Here is a 10239-nt window from a genome sequence, read left to right as displayed (position 1 = left end):
CAATTTCCCAACACATCCTCAACAATATTCATATCATATCATTATTTGGAATGTTACAATGAGACAAGGGGAATACTACATATTTTGCAACTAACACTCCTTGTGTTACACAGATTTCAAAGATATGACTTTCTCTTCACTACAGAATCTCGTGACAAAAAGGAAAAAGGTTATTCGATATTTGTAACTATCATTTAACAATCCTTTTTAATAGTGAAGGATAATATTAAATGAGAATAAAATAAATTTTAGTGTCAAAGTAACATTTTCCTGACATAAACATGTATAGTGTGATGTAAAATAAATTTTAGTGTCAAATAACATTTTCCTGACATAAAACATGTGTAGTGTGATGTTTGCCGAGGGTTTTACGTATATAAATCACAAATCCTATAGTTACCTTTGAGTAAAAGCATATATAAGACCATGAAATCGAACAAGTAAATAGACAGAAAAAAAAGGCTTGCCTTTTAGTTGAAGCAAAAACCTGACTAAAGACTCTTCTGAAGAAACTCCAGAACTTGCATATCAGATAAATACTCTGCACCAGAACTACATTTTAAGTGGCGAAGATCATCACCATGGCATCACCAACGGTGAAGCTCTATGTGGAAGAAGATCAAGTGAGAGATTGCTTTCTGACTTTTATGATCGATTAAGGTATTGCATAACAGATTAATTAATGCTCTGAGATTATTGCAGGTGGTTATGGACAATGGTATAGTGCAAGTGTATTTATCCAACCCTGGAGGATTTGTTACCAGAATTCAATATAATGGCATTGATAATCTGCTTGAAACTCGTAACAAGATTGGAGATAGAGGGTATGTATGTGCGTACTCAGACTCAGATTTGATGAGTGTTTTTCTCAGTTATGGTTATTTGAATAATTAATTCATAGGTATTGGGACGTTGTTTGGAGTGTAGCTGGAAGTACAGGAACCACCGGAACATTTGAACGGTACATGGTTATAATTTTCGTTTGAAGAATTATCTTTGTATTTATTTACTGCAACAATGCATTCGAGATATTGCCTATTTTATGATCTGACGCAATTATGTCAAGTAGCTCTCGAAAGATTGAAGAAAAAAATTTAAATTGATGCTGAATTTTGTTAAGATTGAGTGTTTATTATTAAAATCATTAGTCTAGGCACATCTCTTTTTACTCACGATTTGATTGTGATTTGACATCTATTACGAGACAATTGATGTCACCTGCAACAATTTCTCTTTTAGCAATTACCTACCAGGAATCAAACTTATGTCATTGACTCTGATACCAATTATTAGGATCTAGGATCAAGCATTTATCACTAGACCAAATACTATAGTTATTAGTCCAAACGCCACGATTCAATTGTAACTTGACATACTTAACCTCTATCATGGGACAATTAATATCACATGCGACAACTTTGACTTACTTCTAAGAGAAACTATAAACTATAGAGGACCATTTAAATCTACATTAAATAATAAAGATGATAAAAAAGTTGAACAATATATAAAAAGAAAACATAAATTTATTGTCTTAAAATTTTACATCGAAGACTCGGTATATTTGAATTTCATTTGTCTTATTGTTATTATTATTATCATTGTTCATATTGGTTATCAATTTGATTTGTATCTCATTGTTATTAAATATTTAAATGAATCCCTTCCAAAAACAAAACACCCAGTAGTAGAATCTAATGAATCTAATATTACATGTTAAATTTTCTATCATTAGCGTTCTTTCCCTGATGAATGTTCCATCCAATGATTGGTTAGTAAAAGGAAAGGAGTTGAGAGAAAATCATTGCTTTTGATTTACTTGCATACCCTTTCTTTTGTTGGTGAAAACATTACATTTAGAAAATGTTATTTAGATAAAGATTAACTATAGGTATTTTAAATGCCTTTCGTAAATTAAGATTATATTGTGTTAGAAATATTCCATGTGTAAATAACAATGATGAAGGTGGTTTTCAATTAATGGTGTGCAGGATTGTGGGAACAAGTTTTAGTGTTATAATGAAAAATGATAAACAGGTTGAAATCTCATTCACAAGTAAGTGGGATCCATCTCTCAAAGGAGAGAAAGCACCTCTTAATATTGACAAGAGGTAGGTTAATATATAAGATTGAAGTCAACCATCATAATTAATTAATTAATTAATAGTAATTAATAATTGGTTAATCACATTTACACAATATTTCTGTGCAGGTATGTGATGCTTTGTAATTCCTCAGGATTCTACTCCTACACCATCTTTGAACACTTACAGGAGTGGCCTGCTTTCAACATACCTCAAATAAGGACTGTTTACAAGCTTAGTAAAGATAAGTAAGGGTTAATTAACCTTAATTATGACTAATCTCTTACTTAATCTTGTTTGTTAATTAATTATTATGATTTTGAGAAATTATATTTTTGCAGGTTTCATTACATGGTGGTGTCTGATAATAGACAAAGATTTATGCCTCTCCCTGATGACAGATTACCTGGAAGAGGAGAAGAACTTGTTCCACCAGAAGCAGTTTTGCTTGTTAATCCTTTGGAGCCAGAGTTTAAGGGAGAGGTAAATTTCAATTAAAAATAATAATAATAATAATAATACTTAATTTAGTTTTAAGTATCTTTTAAATTTTAATATTTTTTAATTAGATTTATATTAAAAAAATGTTTTATTAAGTGCTTCAGTTATTTTTTATTTTAAAAAAAATGATTTCTGAGAGACATTATTTCTCTTTGTCATGTCTCAAATATAAAAAAAAAAAATAAATAAATAAAAACTCCAAATGAATCTTTAATTTTTTCTGAAATACTCACTTCATCTTGGAGACTAAAATGACACAAATGCAATACTTTAAAATTATTAACATTATTTAAGGACCATTTAGAAAAGAGGATAATAGCTCAAAGTTGAAATTAGTGATTTCTTTTAATTGTTAAAAATACTTCTAATTAAAAATACCCTAACTCTTTAACACTATATATGGTTAATGAAATTTATTATTTGTTGATTAAGGTGGATGACAAGTACCAATACTCAAGTGAGAACAAAGATCTTATGGTTCATGGATGGATAAGTTCTCAATCTCAAACCGATCCATTTGTAGGGTTTTGGGTAATCATACCAAGCAATGAGTTTCGATCAGGTGGCCCAGTAAAACAGAATCTTACTTCCCATGTCGGCCCAATAAGCCTGGCTGTGAGTTTCTTTTTTCAACTCAGTTATACATTTCATCATTTAATTAACATTTCCTTCATATTTTTATTTTCAATTTTTTATGCATGTTATATTCATGTTGATAATAAAACAACATTGTTTTGCCAAAATTAATTATAACATGACACTGTTTTTTGATAACACACTAGATTATATATTTAACATATTAACAAAATAGGCTTCATACCTTTTTTATTTTTTTTTCTTTATAAAAATTATTTAATGTTTTTTCTTAATTTTTTTCTCTCAATGTATCAATGTGATTTTTTTCATTATATCAATGTTAATGTTATTAGAGAATGATGATTTGACAGAATGATATGGGCATTTTTTTCTCTTATGGAAACATAAATTCATCACTCTTTCTTTCAAGTTATCATTCTTTTTTTAAGCGGATCTAAGTGATCATAGCGAGTAAAAGAAATTAAAAACATATATATATATATATAAAAATTATAGGATCGTGTAAGAATTTAAAATTTCTATTTTGTTTTTATTGAGATAACACTAAAAAAAACAACAAATAACATGGACTCAGTACTTAATTCGATTTTTTTTTTTCAAGCATGAGCTTAGTAGGCTCTTCTTTATATGAAATATTGTTTGATGTATTAATATTGATGTGCTGAATAAAAAATAACATGCAACATTGTTGTTGATGTATGTGTCAGATGTTTCTGAGTGCTCATTACGCAGGAGAAGATATAGTTTTGAAACTGCAACCAAAGGAGCCATGGAAGAAAGTTTTTGGGCCAACTTTTGTTTATCTCAACACTTCATTAGATGGTGATGACCCCAAAGTGCTATGGGAAGATGCTAAAGATAAGGTTTTTTCACTTTCATTACCAAGTTGTTAAACTTCTCAAGTTTTTTGTTTTTCATGTAGGAAAAATATATAACAATTACTGTTAGAATGTGAGATTTTTCTTACAAATATTTCATAGAACTTCATAAAATCTATAAGAAAATTCGTTTGTTACGAAAAAGTTTCATGAAATATTTGTTACGAAAAAAAAAATGTAAATGAATTAACAGTGAACGATTTGACCAAAAATGGGTTTTAGACGAAGGCAGAAATTCAAAGTTGGCCCTACGATTTTCCAGCCTCGGAAGATTTTCAGAAGTCTAGCCAACGAGGCAGTGTCTGTGGCACATTACTAGTCCAAGACAGGTAAAAAAAGTTATGAATTAAATTAACATTTAACTTTGTAATTTACACAAACGGTTTGAATACTATGTAAAATTAGGAACAAAATGGAACTTTTTGCAAAAGTCGAGGATTAAAGTGAGTAACTAATATGTTTCCTATGACAATTTTTTGTCAGGTTTTTGAGTGATGAGTACATCATAGCAGAAGGCGCTTATATAGGAGTGGCAGCACCAGGAGAAGCTGGATCATGGCAAAGAGAATGCAAGGTTTAAGCAAACGATGGATGCATATGCTTCTTTAATAACCCAAAATTTGAGTTCTGTTTTCTTTTTCTCTGAGTCAAATAATCAAACACTTTCAATGCCTTTTTGTTTGACCAGGGATACCAATTTTGGAGCAAAGCAAACGAGAAAGGATACTTCTCAATCGAGAATATACGCAGTGGGGATTATAATCTCTACGCATGGGTTCCAGGTTTCATTGGAGAGTATTGGAGCAATGTTCTCCTCACCATTACACCAGGTTCTGTTCTCTATTAAGTGCATATTGAATCAATGCAATAAAGTATTAATCAATCATATCAAAAACCCATTTCATCATCTAAATGAAAAAACAAAACACCAATCTCTCATTTCTTTCAATTGTCAAATTGTGTTTAACCTTAGGAGGATAATTCCTTCCTACTTCTACAGATGGGTTGTTGGGTTTTTCTGAACCTTCAAAATACACTGTTTCTGTTGAAACTTCAAAATATACTGATATAAAGCTAAAAATCTGAGGAAGAATCCAAATTCGAGAATGCCACCCCATCAATGTTCATATCCTTAGTTTAATGTACATCATAATTTGAGAATAAACAAGTATTCACTTTACAGAAATGATGATGATGATTTGTGAAAGTGTATGAAAAATGCAATATGCAGGTTGTGAAATTGATGTTGGTGAGATTGTTTTTGAGGCTCCAAGAGATGGCCCAACATTATGGGAGATAGGCATTCCAGATCGTTCTGCTGCTGAATTCTATGTTCCTGATCCCAATCCCAACTACATCAACAAGCTTTTTGTTCATCATCCAGACAAGTCAGCTCCTATTTACACAAATAAACAACAAGTTATTCAACATTTTTAGCTTTCTGCTCCCATCGAAACTACTAATCACTCTTAAGTTCGGTTCACTCTTCTTCACAGGTATAGGCAATATGGGTTGTGGGAAAGATATGCAGAATTATACCCAAATGAAGATTTAATTTACACTGTGGGTGTAAGTGATTATGCAAAAGATTGGTTCTTTGCACAGGTCACAAGGTACGTTAGTGTGATAAAACTACTACTTCTTTTAAGAAGACAAATCTGAAAAAATGCTATCATTTGATCAAACATTTGAATGTATAAAAACATTTGGAACTGTTTCCATTTCCTTTATCTCTTGACTCCAATTTCCTTGTGGGATTTTTGTTTTCATCCCAATTTTCTTATGGGTTTTAGCATTTTTCATATATCATTTTTTTCAAGTGATACTAATTTTAATATATAAAAGAAATTAATATATTTTAAATATCAAAATCAAGTTACAGTAGAACAACCCTAAAAACACCATACTAAAATCCAATTTTTTTGTTTCTTACTATCAAAAAGGACTGATTTTCTTTTTTCTTTTCATTCCATTGATTATGTTTAGTTTTAAAGATTTCTAAGAAGTGAGAATTTTCAAGAATACAAAATCTTCAATCTATACCTTAAATTCACATTATGATGGAGTTATAGATAAACTAATTCTTCCTATTTTCATTTTTCACACTTCCTTTTCCATATCTTATTCTTCAAATTTTAGATACATCACTCCTTTTACAGGTGTCTTTTTTCCAATTTTTGATCAAATATCTCAACTAAGCATGTTCACAAGAAGAGCGCTTTTAAAAACACAAAGCATTCCTTTGAATTGATCAAAATTTAAATTCCCCAATATAAACGCATGATTTTTTTTCTTCCTTATAAACCCCAATTGTTCCATGAAAAGGACTTAATATTTATGCAAACTATTGAGATGAAACTCTACCCGAGAACATTGTCTTTATAAATACCTATTTGACCCATTAAATCTTTGGTTCAAAAAATACAGAAAAAAAGAAGATGGCAGTTACCAAGGAACTACATGGCAAATTAAGTTCAACCTGGATGACACAGAGGCAAGTAAAATCTACAAACTGCGGTTGGCACTTGCAAGTGCAAATGTGTCAGAATTACAGGTACAAAACCTCATAAAAAACCTATATATATTTCTCCAACAATTTCTTAACATGTTTTCACTTTCTATGCCTTGTCTAATCCCATGATGTTTTTGGATCGAATATTAAGGTTAGAGTGAATGATCCAGAACAAGATCCTCCTCTGTTTACTACAGGGGTGATTGGAAAGGACTTTGCAATAGCTAGACATGGCATTCATGGACTCTATTGGCTATTCAACATTGATGTGCCTGGTTTTCTGCTAGAGAAAGGTGATAACACTGTGTTTTTAACTCAAACTGTGGCAACTGGTCCATTGGCTCGCTTTCAGGGAATAATGTATGATTATATACGCCTAGAAGGTCCTAAACCTATTTCTGCTATAAAAGAGTATTAAGTTAGATTGTTGAATATGAACATGCTCCTATCTACAACATCCTTTACAATTAAATATATTTTACCTTGTTTGCTTGTATTGGATAACTTGTGTATGAAGATATTCTACATTGGACTTAATTACAAATTGCAGACAGGGGAAGGGTTTGTTCTGCTTCTTTATAATGGGTTTGTTTTATTATTCCTTCTCAAAGAGGATTCATGCTTTTTTTTTTCTACTAGTAGAACTGTTATAGACTTGACCTGAACTAGACCGAAAAAAAGTGATGATGCATAGTCACCTTTTTCTTTTTTACTCTAAACATGATCTACACCAACAAGAACATTAATGGTTAGATGGAAGGGAAAGAAAAAGAAAAGTCGTGGTTATGATATCGCTAATACTTTGAAGAATTAGTTAAGTGAGTCTAATAATTAGATGAAAAGAGAAGGTTTAATGTTTAGACAAAACGGGAGAAAGAGAAAAGTCGTGGGTTTGATGTCACTAATATTTGGAGAATTAGTTTGGTGAGTTTAAAAAAAAAAAAATAGAAGAGCTTGTGAGTTCAACACAAAAACTAACTTGTAGATAAAAAATAATATATATATATATATATATATATATATATATAAAGAACACTTTTTTATTATTTGCCTATAAAAAAAATCATATAAGAACACTTTTTATTTTATGAAAGAAAAAGTGGTAATACACAATCACCTTATATTTTTACCTTATACACAGTCAACACAAAAGAAAATGTTTTAAAACATTTTTATTTTGAAAGAAATAGATTAAAAAAGTAAAATTATTAATTTTTTATTAAATGTTAGAAAGGTACAATAACAAAAAGATATTTTTATTTTAAATATAAAATAATTTGAGAAAAAATATTTTTATCATGAAGTAAATAGATTAGAAATGTAAAAGTATTAGTTTTTTTTATTAAATGTTAGAAAGGTACAGCAACAAAAACATATTTTTATTTTAAGATATAAAATAATTTGAAGTGAATAGAGTATAAAAGTAAAAATATTAGTTTTTCTATTAAATATTAGAAAGGGGGCAGAAAAATTAGTATAGAAGATGTTTCTTTACAATTTTTCTACCAAAAATATCACAAAAACTGAATAAAAAAACTGAGTCAGGTTAAGTTAATAAAAAAATGGGGTGCAGGAAGTAATTGGCTGAGAGAGAGTTTATTTTTTCCTTTCAAGAGAAATAAGAATGGGCCAAAAAATAAAATAAACCCACCGTTTCACATAATTGTTTATTTATATTTGTCCTACAATTACAATTTATAGTTATCCTAGAAATAGGAATGCCAATGCGACTATACAGGTAAATCTCCTAATTTTTTTTCTTTTTATCAAAAAATGTCTTTAGATATTTGCGAATATGATATATTTGTAAATAAAATCCTTATTTTTTTTAATAAAATTATTTATATACCAAATACGATATACACGTCTTCATGAATATAAACATATTATATTAAAAAATTGTTTGTGCATTATATTAATGGACATGATACATGTTTACGAGTTAAATCCTTGTGTTTTTTATGAAAATAATATATTCTTGAGTTAAATCCTTACTTTTCTTATGCTCAAATATCATAAATATATAAGAGTTAAATCTTGTTTTTTTCTCGTGACATAAATAATCCACACAAAAAAAAACACACAAATTTGGTAGTAACTTGTGAAAAAGGAAAAATTACTGAGAATTTTTGAGTCTATTCTTGATATCTTCAGCAGCATCTGCAGCATCAACCTGCTTCTTCGTAGCCTCAAGTTCAGCTTCACTTGCCTCTTGCTCGTTTCTTGCAGTAATTGTCTTTACCTGCTTTTCCACAACAAAAAAATAAATAAATAAATAAATAAATAAAAACTCTTGCATCAGAAAAAGCAATTTCGTTTTGGTTTGTGTAAAATGAATATTATTCATTGAAATACCAAAACAAAAAATGAAAAACAAAAACAAAGGGCGTGTTTGGATTTCGAACCTGACCCACAAAAAAGGCTTTTACATATCGAAAACCTTCTTGAACAGAAGCTGCAAACGATATGCAACTCCTCCCCAAACGAGACCCAAACGAGGTCTTATTTTGTTCTGAAGGTGAATTATCCATGTCTTCCCTTCAGCTTGAAATTTTATTGATAATACCGACTGCAAAACTAAAAAAATAAAATAAAATAAAATAAAAATAATATATATATTATATATATAGAAGTATTCTTTTCTTCCCTTTAAAATTCAGAGTTTAGAAAGATACAACAGCATTCACAGTATCATCTTCCTCATACGAACAAATTGAACCAATTTTGTGTTTAAGAAACACAATGAAATGAGTTAGGCTTACTTACACGTTTCTGGAATCTGATTTCCTTGTTTACGTGGCAGCTACATACACTATACGTGTCACTTAGGCTTTTGTCATAAATTCATTTATTTATCATTAGCGCGTATCCTTCAAGTATGAACTTCCAGATTTTCTATCTATATTTTATCTTCAAATTAAAAATCTTCTTTAATTTATAAGTTTAAGTATTTTTAAATAAATTTTTATTGAATTTATTTAAGTTAATTAGATAATACTTTTAATGTATTGTTTTATTTAGGGATGTTAACGAGACGGATAGGGTACGCGTAGTAGCTCTCCCATATCCTATCCGTTGGATAAATATTTGTCTCGTACCTGTACTCATATCCGTCGGGTATCCGTTATGCGGTACCCGTCTATTTTTTTCATATCCGCGGATATTTACAAAAATATTTTAAAAAATAAATATTTAACTATAATTAGTGTTTTGATCAACAAGTTTTCTTTTTCCGATTGATTCTTAAAAAACAAACAAATGAAAAATCACTACCAATTTATATTTTAGTTTAATTTGAATAAAATATTAAAGAAATTACATCAATGTCCACCTCTTGCAACATTGTATAAAGTTTCATGTTATCCAATTTTAATCTAGAAGAGCCTTAAAATATAAGAAGTTCAGTAAAAATTTCTAACAATCACTTAATATGTAAGTAAAAGTGTTAATTTCATTACCTTCCATGTTGGTCCATAATCAGTCTTAAAGACACATCAATGCCTTCACAATATATGGAAGTAATTTACTCATTTGTAGTATAAGAATCTGACCACCATTATTGAATGAAGACTCATAATATTTTTTACTTACTTTTATATATATATATATATATATATATATATATATATATATATATATATATATATATATATTTTCGTGACAGGGG

The 10239-nt window shown here is 29.3% G+C and overlaps 2 protein-coding genes across 3 annotated transcripts; one reads left to right on the top strand and one right to left on the bottom strand.

Moving 5' to 3' along the window:
- Nucleotides 1-408: 408 nt before the first annotated feature.
- LOC114195533 (uncharacterized) lies at nt 409-7154 on the top strand. Its single transcript, XM_028086037.2, has 15 exons — nt 409-623; nt 703-824; nt 902-961; nt 1992-2111; nt 2213-2332; nt 2426-2567; nt 3018-3200; nt 3890-4045; nt 4283-4389; nt 4544-4634; nt 4749-4890; nt 5292-5448; nt 5557-5673; nt 6488-6614; nt 6724-7154. Exons 1-15 carry the CDS (start codon nt 582-584, stop codon nt 6988-6990), a joined length of 1953 nt encoding a protein of 650 aa, XP_027941838.1. The 5' UTR covers nt 409-581; the 3' UTR covers nt 6991-7154.
- LOC114195534 (uncharacterized) lies at nt 5160-9293 on the bottom strand. 2 transcript variants are annotated; one of them, XM_028086039.2, is made up of 4 exons: nt 9248-9293; nt 8978-9149; nt 8693-8814; nt 5160-5456 (listed from the first exon to the last, which is right to left on the bottom strand). In XM_028086039.2, the coding sequence occupies exons 2-4, from the start codon at nt 9101-9103 to the stop codon at nt 5450-5452; spliced, it is 255 nt and encodes an 84-aa protein (XP_027941840.1). In that variant the 5' UTR covers nt 9104-9149; nt 9248-9293; the 3' UTR covers nt 5160-5449. The 2 variants fall into 2 exon arrangements, with proteins under 2 accessions (XP_027941840.1, XP_027941839.1); XM_028086038.2 differs by having other exon boundaries at nt 8978-9289.
- Nucleotides 9294-10239: the final 946 nt, after the last annotated feature.

This window comes from Vigna unguiculata, chromosome 8, assembly GCF_037176805.1.
Source record: "Vigna unguiculata cultivar grain cowpea cultivar isolate G323 ecotype 2 chromosome 8, ASM3717680v1, whole genome shotgun sequence".
NCBI lineage: Eukaryota > Viridiplantae > Streptophyta > Magnoliopsida > Fabales > Fabaceae > Vigna > Vigna unguiculata.
Note: the sequence above shows the minus strand (reverse complement) of the source record. Positions and strands in the feature narration are given on the sequence as shown.

What these genes read in the sequence shown, in the direction of transcription:
- LOC114195533 (XM_028086037.2), top strand. Translation starts at nt 582, where the DNA reads ATGGCATCACCAACGGTGAAGCTCTATGTGGAAGAAGATCAA. An exon ending in TCTATGTGGAAGAAGATCAA is followed by an intron (nt 624 to 702) that starts GTGAGAGATTGC and finishes AGATTATTGCAG; the next exon opens with GTGGTTATGGACAATGGTAT. An exon ending in TACAAGCTTAGTAAAGATAA is followed by an intron (nt 2,333 to 2,425) that starts GTAAGGGTTAAT and finishes ATATTTTTGCAG; the next exon opens with GTTTCATTACATGGTGGTGT.
- LOC114195534 (XM_028086039.2), bottom strand. Translation starts at nt 9,103, where the DNA reads ATGGATAATTCACCTTCAGAACAAAATAAGACCTCGTTTGGGTCTCGT. An exon ending in AAGCCTTTTTTGTGGGTCAG is followed by an intron (nt 8,815 to 8,977) that starts GTTCGAAATCCA and finishes GTGGAAAAGCAG; the next exon opens with GTAAAGACAATTACTGCAAG.